At 37.8% G+C, this 20,438-nt stretch overlaps 1 protein-coding gene across 1 annotated transcript in view; it reads left to right on the top strand.

The window, feature by feature from the left end:
* Positions 1 to 20,438, top strand: part of HDAC9 (histone deacetylase 9) — a 488,764-nt gene that overhangs the window by 352,265 nt on the left and 116,061 nt on the right. The window contains exons 16-17 of the mRNA XM_050892726.1: positions 5,227 to 5,347; positions 10,977 to 11,026. Coding sequence (XP_050748683.1) covers positions 5,227 to 5,347; positions 10,977 to 11,026 — 171 coding nt within the window. The remainder of the gene's footprint in view (positions 1 to 5,226; positions 5,348 to 10,976; positions 11,027 to 20,438) is intronic.

Here is a 20,438-nt window from a genome sequence, read left to right as displayed (position 1 = left end):
AGAGACGACTGGGCAAGTGCACAGAGATTCGTCATCTCTAACTGGGCATGGGATGATGGAAGTCATATATATTGGGCTGACACCATGCTTGCTGCAGTTAATAGATTAATCTAGGTAGATTAAGCTAGACTTAATCTAGACATTTTTAAAATATAACTTGGTAACATTTTTGAAATAGCATATATGCATAGCATTTTTAAAATATAACTTGGTAAAATCATAACAAGGTTTGACTGGGGTACTCAAAGCTATGTCTTCACTACAAAATAAAATGTGCCTGGGACTGTTCTCCACCGCTGTGGCCAACTGGCATGGAAAGGCCCATGTTCATACTACCAGGAATGCTCCCTGGCCCATGCCAGTGACCAAACCATGTCTGGGAGTTGTTTGGGAGAGTGCTAGTTGCTGCTCAGCCAAAACGGTGTGAAGGACCACTTTAGCAATTTAATAGTACAGATGATTGTGTTCCTCTGCCTGGGAATGTTTCCTGGCACTGCTTAATTTCTGCTGCAAACACAGCCAAAAGGACTTGCTTCTCCAGACTGTATTTTGTCTTTCTAGCCATAGATATTTGAGCTCTAGAGTTATTCAAACAACAGTTTAGAGCATTTTTTCTGAATTGAGAAATTAGTTATAGCTCTCGGAATTGTTTTTAATCATATCACTTTTCCAAATAGATAGATTACTTCCCCCATCAGCTTCCCCAAGACAAAGAAAAAACACATTCAGACCTGGAGAGGAGGATTTGAGAGACCAGTCCCTGACTGAGTGCAGGGCAAGAAAGTGGAGTAATTTCCTGCCGTAGTGGACTTTTTTATAGTTCTGGTATATATGTATTGGAAAAATAAAATTCAGACACAATATTTTTGCATTAGTTTAAAAGTTTTGTGTATGTTTACTGAAATACCTATTCTGTGTTCGTTAAAGGCTGACAGATGTAGAACAGTTATCAAATGCAGCACCGGAACAGGGCAGCTAAAAGATGCAAAGATTGGCATAAAAACACCCATTATCTTTTTTTGCAATTTTCTCTAAAGAGCAATGCATAGCTGCCCTACCTTTGGGACAAAAAAAGGACTGAATTATGTTTTGGTAGTGGTGTCTGCTTTCTACTTGTTCTAGGGAGAGGAAGTATTTACATAACTCCTTTGGGGCCATAATTTATGCACACATGACTGACATTAGGCTACACTGATCAGCACAGTTTTAGAAAAGAAAAGAATGTAGACACGGTCCCACTTTGTGCCCCCACCTCTACTTCCTGTAGGGACTGTGGTCCAGCAATATTTTTCTTTTCAGCCTGGAATTTGATCTGAATTTTGGTAGTTTTCTGGATTAGGGAGACATCTTACACCTCCTGTCGTCCACATCTCATGGACCGAAGGGGAGAGAAGGAAAGAATTTAAAGATTTAAAAACCTTTGAGTCTGCCAGATCACATAGACTGAAATAAATGAAAAAATTCCATCCTCTCAACCTCAGTTTACCACTAAAGAAGAAATAATACAGGAAAAGTTAGTCTTTAAGAACAACAATCTTTGTAGTGTTGAACATATTCAGGTTAGGCACTGGAGGACCAAAACACATGAAGAGTAAATGCATGCGTGTCAGAGATATGTTTGCAATTCCCACATAACGGAGAGGGAGCAAGCGATGTGGGTGTACTGACTGGCAAAAGATCCATGTTATCTGTGTGTGTTTTGAAAAACAAGAGAGAATTTAACAACTATGAGAAATCCCAGAAAAGTAGGAAAAACTCTGAAGACCTTGTTTACAAACTAGATAGCCTAAGAGAATTTCAGAGACACCATCTCCATATAAATAGCTGCAGGAAAGGCAATGGACACCTTACACTGAGAGACCTGAGTGAGAAATATTCCTTAAGCTATGTCAACAATTCCTGTTAGTTTAGTAGAGAGAAACAGGCGGTGTCACCTTTGTCTTTTTGAATCTCTGACTGTGCAAGAGTTTAGTCTGCTGAAAGTCTAACCAAAATCTTCAGGTTAATAGAGGCTATCTGTGTGAAACTTTAATCATCTATTTTAAACAGAACACCAGACTAGACAGTCCTCTTTGACCTTAAATTCTGTGAAAGGTGAAAGCATTTTCCCATCGTGGGGAGAATAACTTTCTAGTTCTAGACTGATTTTTCGAAGCACTCAGGTGCAGTATTTTGCTCTCCTGAAATGAACAAATGTCTCTGTTGTTGAGAGAACTGCATATATTAGAGGAGAAAGCGAACACACAAATTGTCATGCACATTAGAAAAGGATGACTTGCCTTCTGCTAAGGATGTAGTAGATGGATGGATGTAGTATTCAAATCCCCCTGAATGAAACAAATACTGTTCATAAGTTCTCCTATGCTATTTCTCCTTTTTCATTTGCTTTATGCCAATTTTCTGCTTTCTTCTACATTTTAGGCTTTCGATACTACCATGGCCAATGAAAATTAAGAAAGACACTTTAAAATAAAAAAGATGTGGATAAAAGTGTATGTGTAAGGTTATACAAATGCATATGTTATGTTGTCTGATAACTCATGCCAGTGAGAGCCAGAAACTATCGCTTCGCACAACTGAAGTTGCATGATTCCAGATTCTGGCAACAGACTTATGACATGTGCTTTTGTAGATCTGCTAAATCCTGACATCATTGTGTAAGGACTGTTCTTAGCAATTATTACAGGTAATTTTTAATATCAATTATTTTTTCCTTTGTGTAGAGCCTTAGATATTTGGAATTTTAATGTTATTGAAAATGGCTTGACAGGCAGAGATACTGCAAGAGTGGGATGAAAGGAACAGTAAATGAGGAGATGGGAATGCAGAAACAGCACAGATGTGTGCACTGTTTACCCTTCACTTTCCTCCTGCCATTTACTGTGTGAATGTGCTTGCCGATGCTCAAGGTTAGAGCTGGAGAAGCCGTGGAGAAAGAGCAGCTCTGGGCTGTGCCTGCCCTGGCAGCTCAGCTGTTGGCTGCACTCCGAGGACCTCACTGCTGGGAGCAGCCTGGAGTGGGGCATCCTCTTTGGTGCTACTTGATTTCTGCACCAAACCTGTTTCTGCCCAACCTGTTTCTGCCCTGGAGAACCTGGCTGGCAATATTGGGTAGTAGGTAGCTTGTTGGCAAAACGTTTTGGGGAGGCCACTTTCAGACCCTACCCTGTTAGTGCAAATCACTATATTCCATAGGATATCACAGAGCTCCCCGTTGTAAGAATAATGGCTAGCTGTGTGTCTTTTTTATAGTTAAAGGGATATGGCATTTAATAGCACTTTAAAAAGAGCCAGACAATTAACTCTCTTAAACATCTCTTAAAGAGTTTTTGTATAACTTGTAGAAAATATATGACCAGAGAGTATTTTACTCAAGGTTCTTTGATGTGACCTTCATAAAATACGCCTTTACTTTTCTTATACTTTTTTTTAGCTGTCCTGAAAGCCAGCCTCCTTTCCAAGTTTTGCTGTGGAGAATTGGGTATATAGATTTTAAAGCAGCTTATTAGAAACATAGACCTTAATGAGAATGGATGAACGAATAAATATTACCAGTCACCTCACTTGTGAAGATAAACATTTTATCTGATCCAGAAGAACCATTACAGAGTTTACTGACTCCATGAAGTAACATAATGTGCTGATTCTGATTGTGCAACTGTGTGTTAAAAGGATGTGAGTGCACTGCTACAAATTCTCATGTGAGACTGGGAGAGGCTTGAAGAAATTAGAGATGAAAAAGGATTTATTAAGTCATTTAGTTCTTGGATCATTCCCTAAAATGTTTTTTCCACTGGTGTGTCCAGTGAAGTTTTAAACACTGCAAGAAATAGGGCTTCCACCATTTCCCTGAGGGGGAGCTTGTTCTTCTGACCCCCCCCTAGGCAGCTCTTTTCTTCCGCAGTGCACATTCTCTTTAATATTTATAATATTGCTTTCATCTCCTAGTGAAGAGGTTGGTGCTTTCTGATGTGCATGAGTAGGTGATGGATATAACAAGAATTGCAACTTAACCTCTAAGAAAACTAGAACTGAGTGGCATTTCTGTAACAGGTTAATCAGCCTCTTAAAAATAGGATGGTCTATTTAGATAACTTCTGTACCTGTTTATCTGTAGACCTTGGCAGTAGGACAGATCCACAGTCTAAGTTGTGAGAGGTTTTGCCCCAGGTGTTCATAAGGACCAGATCTGCAAATAGAGTCCAAGACCTTAAAAATAGGCTGTTTTCTCTCCACGTTATCCACTATCAACAGGAAAGATGATCTTGGGACCAGAACTTTGTTGACAGTGCTGTTTATTAAGCCCAAACCTGAACAAAATCTGCTTCATCTTGCTGTGTCTGCAAAGGCTGTGCAGCACTAGCACAAGCAGAGAAGTAAATATTTTTATGACAAGCTGTAACTCCAAATACATACAAGGAACAGATCTGCTGAATAAGAAAGAGTCAGTTTTATCTTTTCTTCCTTCTTTCCTATCTTCCTTCCTTCCTATACTGATTAAATTTCAACAGATTTCTAGAAGGACATCCTGGATTTTTTAACACTGATTTAAGTGGGGAGAGTACAGGCTGGAGAAACAGTTAAGGAGACAAACTCCACTTACAAAAATGTAAGGAAGCAAGTGAGTCAGCATGTGTAACAGCAAAAATGATCCTGGGATATTGAACATACATTAAAAAAATAAAAAGATATAGAAATGTTTCATTAAAGCATTTAAACTTTAATTTTCTTCTTCTCCCTGGCTCTCCTCACAGTGATCATGTTCTTCCTAGCAGCATAAATCACAAGTACTAGTAGTGGTGCAAAAAACATTAATCCTCATTCAGAACACATCTGCAGCTTACAGGTGTGAATAACTTTTGCTCTTTAAACTAGGATTTTTCTAGCCAGATTTCTTACTTGAGAAATATTTCAGCTTTTGGTTTATATCTCTTAATATAATATAGAAAAGAGGCAGAATCTTTTCTTTTTCTTGTATGTGAAACCCTGTATTAAGTTAACTCTGCTAAGACTTAAGTAAGTGAAGCATTTGTGATAAACCACACATGCATTTGTTTTTCATATAGCATTACTTTAATAAACAAATCAGTGTCACATTCCTGCATGACGCAATTTCAACCCATTATTAATCATACTAAATGTTATTTCGGACCTTTACTTTTTTTTTTTTTTTTCTCCCTAAATATTGTCAGTGGAATATTGTAGGCCTCTGCTGTTTTCTTTCAGCGAATTCGAGGTCGAAAAGCCAGTCTGGAGGAAATACAGCTGGTTCACTCTGAACATCATTCACTGCTGTATGGCACCAGCCCCCTGAACAGACAGAAGCTGGACCCCAGGAAACTCCTAGGTCTGTACAGGCCTCTATTCTACTGAGAACAGCACATTCCAGCACTGTCATTAGTCATAGCTGGTGTCAGTTTAAAATACTTGGCAAGCAGTGTGACAAAAATTCACTTTTTCCAAATGCATTGCTACGTGGAAGGAGAATGTTACAATGGAAGCCAAATATAGATTAGCAAAATGCACAGGCTGGAAAGCGGCAATAGAAGTTTCTCCACATTCGCTTTAAAAATCATCAAAGTGTTGACCCTTTACTGTAATTTGTTCTCCATCGGAGGTCAATGGCAATTTTGAACATGGTTGGTCTTCTATCTCCTTGTGTTCTTTGATTTGAAAATGGGAGTTTAAGATACACTTGCTTGTCAGAATTGCTTGTTTGCTGTTCTCATTTGCTTTATTTCAATTATTTCAGCCACGCTGAGTGCAGATACCTTGCCTAAGTCTTGCTAACAAGTGAACTTTATTTTAATGCCTTCCCATTATGCAGGATATGATATCTTTCTGAATAACAGGGGGAAAAACCCATTAAAATATTAAGTGGACCTATGGATGTACAGAATAGGAGAAAACTGACAGGATTTTCACATCAAATATCTTCATGCACAGCCAATGCTCAGTGTATGCTTTTTATAACAGAGAAGTAGGGTTGAATTGAGCTCTGCCATGAGTGTGGCATGAAGCAGATCTACTTGTCAGACCTGCTACAGAGAAGGTGAAAAGAAACACACAAAGAAGTAGTGCATTTTGGAAATAATCTGTGAGTGAAATCCTGCCCTTTATGTCCCAGCACACTGGATGCAACACTCTAATTCTCAGCTATTTTTATAACACTTATTCTAAGAGGTGGAGCTTTTTCTAAGTGTAATGAAACCCAACCCAAACAAAAACAATACTAGCCATCAAAAGAAATTGCTGCCACAGTTCTAGCAATACATAGCAATGATTTTGCTTTGGAAACTAGTGCTAAGAGTTTCTTCTGTAAGGCAGACTGTTGCTTCAGTGAGTCATAAGAGTAGATAAGAAAAATGTTTTGATCACAGTGTTATCTAAGTTTATACATCTTCTTAGCCAAGGCAACACCAAAACTGAAAAATACAGTATGATAAGATTCTCAGGAGCTTGAATTTAGAAGGTAGGAAATTCCCCTTTTAAAACAAAACAAAACAAAACAAAACAAAACAAAACAAAACAAAACAAAACAAAACAAAACAAAACAAAACAAAAAGTGTTTCCAAGAAAAAGCTCTAAATTCCTGCAAAATGAAAATTTGGAAACATTTTGATTTGAGCTCATCAACATTGTCAAAATGTTCCATTTTGATAGAGTCAAGCATTTCATTTAAATTTTGTTGGTTTTGATTCATTTCATTTTAATTTTCACATTATTTAATATAATGTACATTGATATAAAATACTGTTCCCATTTTGGATCTCAGTGGTTGACCAGCATATGGGATGCAGTGTGTAATTGCAGCTACGAGATGAAAAAAGGAATGGACCCAGGTATCCTCACTGTGTTTCTGCCTATCTATAAAGAATGCAGAAAGCTTTGTTTACCCAATCTCAGAAAACCATTTCTTCGCCCACAGTTCTTTACTTGACTCTCTTTGCCTTTTTTATTTCACACGTAGTCCAAAACATTTACTCTCTAAGTTTATATCAAGATCATACTCCTATCGTATATTCTGAGTGTATCCTTGGCTTGATGCCCTTTTCTGTCTCTGTTTCTAGGATGTTTTCTTGCTGCATCTCACATGGCCTTTTACCAAGACAACAGTCAATGAAACACCCTTCCCACATGCTTTTGCATCTGCTTGTTTTTTGGCTGGAAGCTCTAATCATTTGAGCTTCCAGACTCTCGTATAAAGGAACTTAATTGTCTCTTACATTTTTCCAAAATGCAGCATGACTGTTCCACCTTTCATTGTCCCCAGTTCAGTGAGGTTGAACCTAACCAATCCTGACATTAAAATTAACATCTTGGTCTAGTATAGAAATTCAAAATGATGTGTAGTAAAGGAGAAAAATCTAAAGGAAATGTTTCTCATCAAAAATTCATCAATAACAACATCGTCTCATAAAACATTTCAATGAAAGTGCATTTTTTTCGTACAGAAATTGTTCCATCAAATTATGGCTTTGCATCCTAATGAAAAGGAGGACCTAACCATTCCTTTCCTTACTCCTCTACCCACCCAAAAAGAGAGGCACCGTTTGTTCTCCACTTGTGCTCCAGAAAAGCATTTGTTCCCTGTCCCTGTTCAGAAGAGTACATCTACTTTGTCTGAAGCTCTTTTTTTTTTTTTGCTAACAAGCAACTTCTGTATCTTCCAAATAGAAAAGAAACACTTGAAGGAATTAAATTTAAGTGCGACTAGGGCTAGAAATCTGCTACTTGTCAATAAATGCTTATTTCGGTGTCCCTGTTCAGGAAAAAAACTCTGTTCTGGAAGACTGCAAAGCAAAACAGCTGTGAACTACTGAAATCAGTGAGAATTATGCACACAGTTATCGTTCACATATTCTTAATGGTTTCAGAGTATAAACTGGCTTTAACTCTTAGCTTTATTCTCCCTGCATCAGGGCCTACAAATGCACCTATTGCAAATGACCACTTCAACTTCTACACTATTGCGTAGTTAAGCTTTTGACTGATCGTATTTCAGTGTGGTGTGTTAAGCAACATGTTATGTTACACTACATTGTCTTGACATGAAGGAAACTGATATGCAGACTGTGTGTCACATCACATTATGGTTTCATGTGACAGAATACAACCTTTCAAATCTCTTTGAATAAGCTCAAGGGCAGAACAGTTATCAAACAGGTCTTACAAATTTGTTTGCTTTTTCCCTCTCCCATTATAATTAAGAAAGGGTTTCTAAAAATCAAGTTTCCAATGATTACAACCTTGTAAAAGTGAGAAATATACTGTCAACACATCCCTGACAGAGAGGCAGTATTTAGAGTACAACTAAAAGATGCATTCACAGACCATCTGTGCAATTGCAATTTCAAGTTAGTGAAAAAATGACCACTTAGCAGAAATGACTTCATTCTTGAGGGATGCTACTGAAAACGATCGGGTTCCTCGCACTGCGCCTTTTCACAAGTGAACACACTTTTTAATTTGTTTATTTTTTTGAAAGAGAGGTTTTGCCCATCACTTTTCCTGCTCATTAGACTCTCAGTCCCCAATTGTCAACCTCCTGAGCAGCTTCCTTGACTTCTGTAGGGGCCCTGACCTCAGTCAGTGATGGATGCCTCAGCACCTAATTTGACTAACGGGCTTCTACTGCCTTTGTGGGTTGAAATTTTAGAATACAAGTCTTGGATAATTTTTCTAGCTTTATCAGTAAATTGTTGTACTGAATCTTATCTAAAAGATCTTTTGCTCAAGAGATTTGCTGGTGACTGCAAACTCTGTCCTGATGCAAAGCCAAAAAAAGTATGATTATTTAAAATTTGTCTTCTATCTTACTTGAAGTATCCCAATATCTTTTTTTATTATTATTGTTATGGAGGTATCCTGGGGTGTGGAAGGGTGTTACTGGAAAATGACTGCTATTTACCAAGTTCTGCTGGGACATCAACTCCAAAAATTATGGGAAATTCTCACTTCGATTCATTTTCAGAGTTTGCTTTTTGCTACTGATTTTCATTTATGGCAAAGAGTGTTGTGAGCTCTTTTCTTTTGTGAGGGTAGCTAAGTGATGGCCTCGCTCTCTCTTTGTAGAACCTTTCCCCACTGTTCTTTTCATGAAATCTCAATGTTTTTCTTGTTCTGCAAAGTCTGTTATCTGCTTTTTTTTGACTATCGTGCAATAAGAAGTCAGTATCCTGGAAAGTTTCTTGATACACTGAAAAGGCTTCATGCTTTTTTCCCCCGTTTTAGTACTATCTATTGACTGATTTTAGTGTCCTTCCTCACCATCTGCTTTTCTGTTTTTACTTTGTGTTTGTTGTTTTTAGTAGTGTTTACCATGCACAATGTGCCCGGCTGCAGGGAGATAAATGAAAATTCATCTGTTCTCTCTTACGTCCTAACTCTGCAATGGAATTTAAGAAAAAAGGTCTAGTCGTTCTATATTCTAATATTGCCTTCTTTTATCTCAAATTACAGCTTATGTTTCCATTAATGTGTCCTGGCACTTTAACAGCACTAATTTTTTAGTTATCTGCTCAAGACTTTTTGATCTTCCCCACAGTAAAAAGTGAAAAATTGCTGTTCACATTGGTCCCTGGATCTGCTTAGCAAGAGATCTGGAAAATCCTCCTGTACCTCTATTCTGACAATCTCCTGCAGCCAACATTTCCTTGCATGTCTGGGGCCATTAGGACTCACAGTATGAGAATACTCTGCATAGCTGCTGCACCTGCATTTCCCCTGGTAGCTCCACAGGAGGTTTTGTTTGGCTTCTCTCGCACACTGTGCAAACTGATCAAAGGCCTCTAGTTGGTTAAAAATGCATCTTGGATTTTACTCGAAGCGTAAAGCACTTTCTTCATCTCAGACCTTGCCGTCTGGTCTCTTGTACTTCAAAGATGATGGCTTATAATTGTCTTTTTGCATTTCATTGGCACCTGCTAAACATGAGTAACTGCAGCGTTTGCCCCTTCCATAACAATGGGTGGCTCCTCTAGATAACTTGAGTGATTCGCTATCTAACGTTTCCTCCAGATGGCAAAGTTACAAAGCCAGTTCTGTGATACGGCAGGGGAAAAGCTTATGTTCTCTTCCACAGCTGCCGTAGGATCAGATTACACACTGGGATAGGAACTGCATCAAATCCTGAGATCCTTACCCGGTTTTCATATTGTCCTTATCAAGACAAACAGTGAGTCTAGTGGTACAAAAAAAGAAAACATGAATGAATAAAAAGTGAGTATAAATATTAAGATAAACCCTATCACATTATCGAATGTATAGAGCAGAGTAAGCTAGAAATTAGATTCTAAAGCCTGTTAAGGTTTTGTTCCCTTTAGTAGAATGTATTTACTGAAACAAGTAGTATTTCATTTTATGTTTTTAAAATATTAATATATTCATTGATGGTATGTAAATGAAGAGAACAGCATTTTTGCATAGATAGGAGGACTAAGGCTGCAATTTTCAAAGGAGAAACATTTTTTGAGAGATGAAGTTAAGAAATTAGTTATCAGTTTCATGTAAGCTTAATGAGGTTCCCTCTGTTGTCAGTGAAAAGAAACAGGCACTTCTCAAGTATAATTCATCCCATCAGTCATCTAGGCTGGGTAGAGGTGCCTACCTCACTCCACTGACTGTAGAAGAAGCTGAGATGACTAGCTTAGACAAGCTGCTTATCAGCTACAGATATCGAGATGATTAGTCACCCTAGTTCAGAGTGACTTTCTGTGGAGATTCGATCATTATACTCCTTTGAAACTACTGCTTACCAATCTTAAGGTTTGTCACTGTTGCAAAAGAGTACCTGAAATGTCCCATGGCTGATTTGCTTTCTTTGCTTTTCTATTAATATTTTTTATACTAGTATATGGCATTTTCATTGTGTGATACCGAAATCTGAATTACAGTAAAGAGTGATTACTGTTCCAGTATTTAAATGTCTTTTTGATAAATGATGCTTATTGTTTCTTTTTTTCTTTAATATATAGGAAACGTGTCTCAAAAACTCTTTTCCTTGTTGCCTTGTGGGGGACTTGGGGTAAGTAGATGTTTGTTTCTTCGCAAGAGGGACAGCACGCAACATATGTATTCATTCATGAATTCTTTAGCACTATTGCACTATCAGTTCAAAGTCTTCAGAAGCTGATAACAAATGTAGAGATGAAACCTGAGCCGTTATCATACTGTGTTTTCAAAGACACAGAAGACAGTACATTACAATAAGCATATGAAACAGTTAGATAGGAACATATTTTGTGCTAATGTGCACATTTCTTAGTTGTCCCACTTTGGGTTTTTTACCTGAGCTCTGTTTTTGAGGAAAGTAACATGGGTGCAATTGTTATAGCAGAATGAGCTTTGCAGAAGCTGTTTTGTGTACTATTGGAAGGGAAATATAGCTTCACATTTCTCAGAAACGACAAAAAAATTACCAAAGCTAACATATAGCATGAGAAGTGCTCACTAGCTGCTAGCTAATAACTTGGGTGTTGTTAAACTAATAAATTATTTGAGCATTTTTATGTCCTGTTTTGAAATGGATTCATTCTGAAATACAAGCTTGTGAGTATTAGGACACAGTAGACAAAAATCTGCAGACAAAAATCTGTTGCAACACTAGCTAAAAGAATTAATCTAAATTATTGAAAAACATGTAGAATAGAGAATTTCTACTGGTGTTGGTATCATGCTCCTATTAAATTCTAGTGAAGATAATACCAGGGAGAAATAGTTTTTCATATACAGAGGTTTTTCACACAAAAGTATTCTACACTTTTGGTCCAGCTGGGTCCATTATTTACTGATGTCAGCAATATCAAAGTGAAATGATATTACTAGATATTGATGGGCTGGCTGGATGATGCATATATATTTCAGTTCCCTTTCACTGTTTCTGAGTATGCAGGAACAGAGTCACAGTCTTGGAGGTCAACTTCCAATGCAACCTTCTAAAGTTTTATTTACTTTTATCCTTCACAAAGGATAAATTCCATACCATACTAGGCTTGTTGATAGTGGGGTTTTTTATTAAGAGATATCTGACAGAAAAAATACTAATTTTGTAAGGTTTTAACACATGAAAAAGAAAAATTCCATTTTAGCTTTCAGTGTTTAGTAATTTTTGAGGATTTCTGAACTATGAGTTAAGGAACAAAGAATCAGGAAGTGGTAATCATTCCAGCTCCTCTACTGTGGACTCAGCTTGCTGAGGATTCTGCCTAAAATTTGGAACTTGGTGACTAGCAACTTGCTAATGTTGAAACTTGGGGGTCATTTCTGTATGTGGATCAGCTAACATTACACATTGACAAGTAGACATGCATGTCCACATGCACCTCTGTGCGTTACTGTGTGCACATATGCACACATACGTGCATATATGCACACATTTCTGTATAAAAAAAGGTAATTTTTCACACTGTTGTTGCAGTTATTAAGTTTAGAGAAAATTGAACAACAGACGAATGAAGCTGAGAAAGAATGTTCAGGCTTCTGAGTAAAGAGGAGCTGATGTAAAATTTCTTGAGAAAACTTTTTGAGTGCTTTGGAAAGTAAATAGAACTGTGGTATATTTTGAAAATTAAAGTATAAGATTTTTCTATGAAACAAGTTACTGTGGTATTAAAAATCATGAATACAGATGTGCTTTGAAATCCTAGTAATGAAACTATGTTGTCCATTCTAAAGCTAACACAAGTCAGAAATGCTCAGTATCACTTCATTTTTTTAAGCATTTAAAGTTATCTACACTTTTTTGAGTCTGTTTGCTTTATTTCTTATTTAAAATCATGGAAATTGGATTAAAGAACATGTTGTAGAAATGGATCTTTTATTTATTTTTTTTCTAGTTGGTTTGCCTTTCTACATATTATTATTGTTAGGCTTGCTGTGGGGCTCTTTTAAAGGAATGGGTTATGACCTTTTTCAAGGTAAATAATCAGATTAGGAGCTCTCTTTCAGTGATATTTAGCTGTCTATTGGTTAAGATGAGCTCTGGGAAAGGGAGCCGCTTCAAACTGTGTGGAAAGCAATTCTTAAGTTTACTTTCAAAAATGATGGTGGAAAGAAAGAAGAAGCATTGCTACTTAGTAGCTTTCAACTTAATTGAGGGTTATAAAGCAGTAATCAACGTAAAGCAGTAAGAGTAGTTCATGCAAAGATTTTAAGGAGGGATGGAAGAATTAATTTTTTAAATTTTTGTTCTCATTTATTTTCTTGCTTGATTGCTTGATTACTTGTTTGCTAAAGAATACAGTGAGAAAGTATTAAGAAAAAAAAAGAATTCCATTCTTGCAGGAGACTTTATGGCTGCCTCTTGCAGGATGGTTTTCAGAGTTCTTTGATCCTATTGTCTTCTAACCATATGGGGACCTTGCTGGCTGTTACTATGCAGCTCTTCTATTATTAAACAGATTAGTGGTTAGACTGCTCACACGGGGGATGGGAAACCTAGGCTCATTTCTCTCCACTGCCAGGCTGGATTTAATATCAGAGTCCTCATCTCTTAGTGGATGTTGTTACCACTGAGGAGATCATAGATTGTTTCTTGTTGGGGACCCTCACACCATGCACTGAAGCTGTGCCACTGTTGGAAAGAGCACTGGACCAGTAAGACAGAGCAGAATTAGGATAAAGCCCATGTATCTAAGGCTATGATTTACCTATCATACATTTATAAATAACGTGAAGTTGTAGCTCTGAGCCCCTGCTCCACAAACAGCTTATATATTTCACGTGAAAGAATCACCGGACAAAATGGAAACTGCTCTTGGAGCAACGACTGGAATCTAGGACTTCACAGGCATTGAAGACATGATGAGCTGATGGGCTATAAAGACTGTATCGGCATGAGTTTGGTATGGCTTGCATTGTTCACAAACAAAGGTCCAACATATCTCTGTAACCCTGAATTCTGCTATATTATTGATTTTGTTGTTATCTCTGTTCTAACAGCACCAACAAACTACAGTTAAGATCAGGGATCCTGTTCTTTGGACATTACTTACAGTTACAGTAAAAGAAAGTTTTTTTCAAGAATTTTGAAAAGCAAACAAGAGGCAGTGTCCATAAATAATATTTTCTGATCCTGTTCCATCATGGCTCTAAATCTTTTGTACCAGTGCAAAATGCATACAAAGCTACTGTTTACTGATTTTGTAAATATTTTTCATCCATATGAATTTTCTTTCAAGTAGTGGTAGGGACTGATTATGTCAGGGTCATTGGCGAATTTGGCTTGGTATATGTTAGGCTTTCAGAAGAAATCAAATAATAAACTTTATAGTTTTATAAGAAACTATGTAAGTAATAATTAGCTCTGTTATCTAAGAGCACAAAGCTGTTTCATACTGACAGCCAAACTGAACAGATCTCACAGAGAGAGAAAAAAAAGTTGTCTAAACCTAACCTCCTACATTTGCCCATAACAGGTTTTCTTTCAATGATGGTTAATTTTTTATCAGAGAACTATCCAGGGTCAGCAGTATAACATCCGCTGAAGTATGGGACCTCCCTCTTGCAATAATGCTTTTTATTCTTTTTTTCAAGCTTAACGTTGTTCCAGAACCAACTGTTGTTAAAGAATTCTAATACCGGGGGGATGAAATTCCTTGTGTTGGAGAGAGACTAGCAGCTCTACGGCCAGCAGTTTTAATAACAAGAGATGGTTTCTTGCAGCTGGTCAGAGGTTTGGAATGTGAAAAGTTTTCCAGGAGAGGTGGGTAGATTGCAGGTGAAGTGGCCAAATGGGGAGAATAATCACAAATTACTTTTTGGTTCTGCAGATTATCAGACCATTCCACAATTTTTCATCTGTAAACAGCCACTAGAGCTATTACTGATCATTTGATCAATGCATCCATCTATTGCAATTCCTCCCCTTCTGTTGTGCTGTGAAAACGACAATAAGAGAAGCAGAAATCTACTTTTAATGGGAGTAAGTTTCATCTCCTTGCCTCAGTCTGTCACTAAAAATAGTGATTGTTTTCCTGCCTGTTTGACCTGCTGCTGTGTGAAGAAATCTTGAAGTCATTTCTCAGCCATATTTTTTTGTCTAGTTGATAGGCAAAAAAACCCACAAAAGCAAAGAAGAGCAGGCTTTTATGATAATGTCATCATCGGCTCCCAGCTTCAAACACTTCTGCGGCTTTTGAATTGTCATTTATAACTTGGAACTGAACCGACCCATAATTCCCTTGATGCATTTAGAGAAATTGATAACAGACTGCTTCTTTTATGGCTCAGAGGAGGCAACTCCAATCACATCACTATTGGCAGTCAATATTATTTTCTGACATGGTTGTAAAAGTATAAAGGGGCTTATGGCATTTGTTTAGATGAGGAATGGGCTCTCAAGCTGTGCTGGGGTTTATGGGTCCAGATTACTGAGAAGCAAAGGGAATATGATGTTTGCAAACAGGATATGATTTTATTTAAGTTTGGGTTTCATACGTTGTTCCCTGGGGATTGTCCTGCAGACAGAAGAGAATTTCACTTTTATCATATGAAATTGGGCAGTGATCCAATCCCCCCTGCTCTCCCCCCACCCTCAAAAGACACTGCTCCAAACCTGTAATGTGTAAAGTCAGATCTTTAAATTGCAAGAGGAGGAGCTGGGGGAGAACACCACCCTGCAAGAAATCAGACTTTAGCAGAATAAATGTTTAGTGAGCTGAACAGAGTGGTTCATGGCCTAAATATTGAGCCATCTGAATGGCTAGGAATGGCTCGTACATATTGCAGAAAGTCCGTTGCATTTCCTCTGATTTTGCTGTTATGGCAGTAAAATAAAGATGAGATTTTCTGCTGGGATAAGCTGGTCTTGTTTCATTAACTCCTGGCCTTGTTTCATTAACTGAAGTGTAGCTTAGATCTTTCATATCAGAAAAGAACTTGGCCTGTAACTATCAAGAAATGTAAAGCTATAAAATCTCTCTACATTTTTACAAAACTTACAAAATATTCTTATTTTCTGAATGTTGAATTTCTTCCTGGCATTTCTTGCTGTTGTAGGTAGCTGGACACTACTACTTTTTGTCCTGACCACACAGGAAGAAAAGCAATAAGAAAGGCAAGATTTCACTAGTATACAACTTTAGTAACTCATCCAGGCAACAAATTGTTTTCTGCTGCTTTTCATTCTTCCCTTGATCTTCTCAGTCTGGTCCCAGGAAGACTTTTCAGCCTTTACACATTATGACTCTTCATTCCTCTTATTTGTATAAGAGCTAATGGTACCAACCTGGTTCCATTACCATGGTACAACAGTGTAAAAATTAAGAAAGTATTGGCAATGGCATTGTCTTCTTGTAGCAGATTTCAGGCTCCAGGCTCCTTAGGGGTCTCTCCTTCTATCTGCATGCAAATCTGGCTGTAAAGAAATCAGACTGCCTGTGGTTTGGGCACTCAAATTAAACATCAGCTCCACACAGATATTAGAATTAACTTGTGTCCTTCCCCTATATCCCAGGCTGTACCAAAATAGGTATAATCCTTTCATAATATCAACCAAAACTATGTCCGTTTCCTCGTTTGGGGAAAGCAATGTGTTATTCCCAGAAGCTCATCTACTCAATATGATGTCTTCCATTGTGAAATCATTAATATACCATGCTACCAATATATTCACCTATTAATTTAAACTAGTTCCCTGAGTCGCCTTATTAACCTACTGAAATTTGCCAGTTATAACATTTTGGAGCACATTGCGGGAGACTTCTGGGAATAAAGGACTTGTTTACCTCCTGAGCCTCTCTAGCAGCTACACCATCCCTAAAGAAATTCCAAGATTTAATCAAAACTACCTCGTATGCACATTATACTTTAATTGATATAATTTACATGACTATTTAGGACTCACAGTTACACGGCGTTGACTGTGTGATATTTTCTGCAGAGGTCATCAAAACATGTGATCAAAAAGGCCATCCTGGTACCACCCCAAGGCACAACTTAAGGCCAGTGAGGATGGGACTGGAGCGAGGGCTGGAGGTTTGTCATCCCAGAGCATTCAAGGGTCTGCATGCTCAGTCACTTAGTGCAGTTCCAGATAAACCTATTTATTTAGGCTATCCACAGGATGAGGGAATGAGGGTGTAATGTACTCCCAGCTTCACTGGTGAACACACTTTTTAGGTGGTATACCCCATCAGTTCTGGCAATTCATGAGAGGCAGCTGTTTCAGTGGTCTATGTTTTGTAGGAACGGACCAATTGGCATCATTACACTTTAGTCAAGCTCTCTTACGCACAGAGAATTGTAGGCTTTCTAGCTGACAAGCTCACAGCTTCCTTGAGCGGGCAAAAGAAGAAATAGGGAAATGAGATAAAACCTGCACATTTACGTACTTTCAGTTCAGAACAACAGTTCCCAGAAGACTCACTTGTCCAGCTTCACGTACCTAATTTTAGACAAATTACTGAAACTGTCAAAGCAGGACCCTGACCACCCTTTCTTGCCTATATAACCATTAGAGAGCCATGCGCATCACTACAGCAGGAGTCAATCCACCTAAGATCAGAAGAACTGACTGGAGGTGCTTGATTTCCTTCATTGACAGGGACTTGAAGCAACTAAGTTCCTAATTTTAGGCACATTCATTTTAGAAAAAAAAGTTAACAAGTGTGATAACATGAATCTGGATGATCAGAGCAGAAAATAGATATTCTTCCTTTACTGAGTTACAGAGACTTCATCTTCAGATATGGAAAGTGCAACAGTGTCTCATCTCTGGGCAGGGAGGGGATGCCACATTTAGCGTATCAATACCATGGTCACAAAAAAAGGAAAAAATCTCTTCACGCTAAAGGGCAGATATTTTGTCCTATTCTTGTCCTTTCATGGCACTGAGGTGACACTGTGCCATCCACCACAGAGCTTGATGTTTAGACCAGTGAGAGGTGAAACTGTTCAACTGAAAGACAGTTCCTTGGCATCGCTGCAGACACAACAGAATATTTTAGAAGAGTCCCAGACTGCTTTTACTTGCAGCAGGCAAGGATAGAAAGCTCAGGAGTGGTAATCTGCCAACTCATCAAATACAGAATTTGGTCCCTCAGATAATATTTTTTGCCTTTTTTAACAGAGGACCTTTTTTCCTTGGTACTAGACCAGATTAAAATTGTAAACAAAGATACAGCCTATGGAACACAGAAAATTGTTGTGAAGTTAATGAACTACCATAAAGTCAAATCTTTAAAGGTCTTACCTCATTCTGTGCATTTCCTAAAAACTATTGTGTTGCCAAAGGCCAGCATGATGCAAAGAAGCCTTCTTACTTGCCAGAATATGAAACATTTTATATGTATACATACACACACACGTTAAATGTAAATAGTGGAATAGTACCATATACAATTTACTAATACTATTCACTCTCCTCAGACTTAATCACACACACATATGGATTTGATAGGAATTCTGTAACTAGAGCAGAATTCACATTTCTACTTTAAAAACACATCATGTGTATATTGACAGAATTTAGCCCCCAAGATGCACAGAAAAGCCCTCTGAAGAAGAAATGTTCATGTGTTGCTTTTCTGAATAAACACCAGCTTCTAGCATAGCTGCATGGTGGCCTCTAACATAAAGATCATCTACATCCTTGAAGAAAGCTGAAATGCTATGTATTGCTAAAATTTGTTCAGTAGCAAATGGTGAAACTTTTAAAAAATAAGGCTTGAATTCTGCACCTAAAAGTTGTATTTTCTGTAACTGTATGCATTACAACCAAGTACACGTTGTTCTATCTATTTGCCCACGAACTCCTGGAAGCTGCATGATCAAACGTAAGAAGGCAGTTGCACAAGCATTTTCACACACTAATCCATTAAATACTAAAACAGATGTCAAGTTAAATTAATAGAGTACTCAGGGCTAGGTCTGAAAGTGCAGTAACATTTTTTACAAGCATCTGGTGATATATGCCACATATCTGAGACTTGAATCTGGGCCTAAGTGTTTTATTTATGAGTTTTTTCTAAAAACAAGTTCTAATCCACATCTAATCCATTCTATCCTCCCTCCATTCCCCCTACCAATGATCCACACATCACTGTTTCACTGAGGTTTTCAGATCCTTTAGGGTGTCTAATGTATGCTTTATGAGACCCAGAGATTCTGAATGCCTGTCATAAAAGTTAGTTTAAGAGAGTAACCGAATCAAACTATTTCTTCTGAAGATGTTATTCTATTCAGGCTTCAGCTTGACTTAGCCTGATTCTTTTCTGATTCTCATTTTGAATACAAAGCTATTTATTTTTTAATACAGACCTCACATATTTACTTGCTTTTTTACAAACCTTCAGGTGCATTCCATTTGTACAGAAGTAGAGATGCTGCATTTTTATCAGTGGCTGACTAACCACCATCAGTAACTCTGCTAGACATTCAGTTATTAATTTTTACTTAGAATTTTTTTACTGAGTATTTTGTGAAAATTGGCTTTGATTTATAACAGCTTTACAAGTTAGATCACTATTGGCAGGTAAAACTTGAAAGATCTTAAATATTCTACATACAGTGGGTACATGTACTGTCCACATTTCGTGTTCTTGCCTGGAAAGAGGCTTTTGGGGTGAGAATTAATAGCCTCTAAAATTCTTTTTAGAAGTCCATTTCCAGGAATATTATTGCTGATAAATTCTCCTACTGGAATTATTCAAACATAACAGAGGAGCCAATGCAAGCCCAAGTGAATTCCATGGGTTTTGTTTAAGCAATGATTTATGATGATCCTTTGAATTATTCATCTCACTGGAGCCGAAAGATTGCATCCCCTTCACAATTTATTTGTAAACCACACTGGTAGGCAAGAAAGTATGAAAAGCTGATATTCTGGGTACTCTCTATGGCAGGCATTTTAGATTAAAGCAGCTGGAAATGCCTTTGACAGAACAAATCTCTGATACAGCTGTAAAATAGCAGTAAAAATAAAGTAAGCTCACTGTACGTATTTTTCCTAAAGTAGCCTGCTTTTACACACTTCCTGTATGCGGGATTTATGGAAGAGACATCAGCCATGCAAACTTTTTCTCCTTTGTTCCTTAACGAGAGACATGGCTGACAGGCCATTCATTAGAGGTTGTTCCTTGGAGATGATGTGCACACCTTCGCTTCTTTAGTCATGGTGAGATGAAACAGCAGCTGAGAAGCACGTTGAGGACCTTTTGCTTCTTAGTGGAAATCACGGAGGTGATGAATGATCACCAGGACATCTGTAGGAGTGGGAGGTGAGAGCTATGAGCGTGGCACCTGGGAAGCTGCACTGCTCGTGGTCAGGAGCAAAGTATTACAAACTTATGTGCTAGCGTTTGCTGGCACCAACTGTCTCCAAGAATGACAGACTCCTTGCTGGAAGTGATAGCAAAATGCCACACACAATTTTTAGAGGTTGCAACACTTCAGGAAAATATTTAATTTCTATTTTCATGCCAGGGAACTAAAAAAAC

Source organism: Gymnogyps californianus, chromosome 2 (assembly GCF_018139145.2).
Source record: "Gymnogyps californianus isolate 813 chromosome 2, ASM1813914v2, whole genome shotgun sequence".
In the NCBI taxonomy this organism is placed as follows: Eukaryota; Metazoa; Chordata; class Aves; order Accipitriformes; family Cathartidae; genus Gymnogyps; species Gymnogyps californianus.
This window is presented reverse-complemented; position numbering and strand designations above follow the sequence as displayed.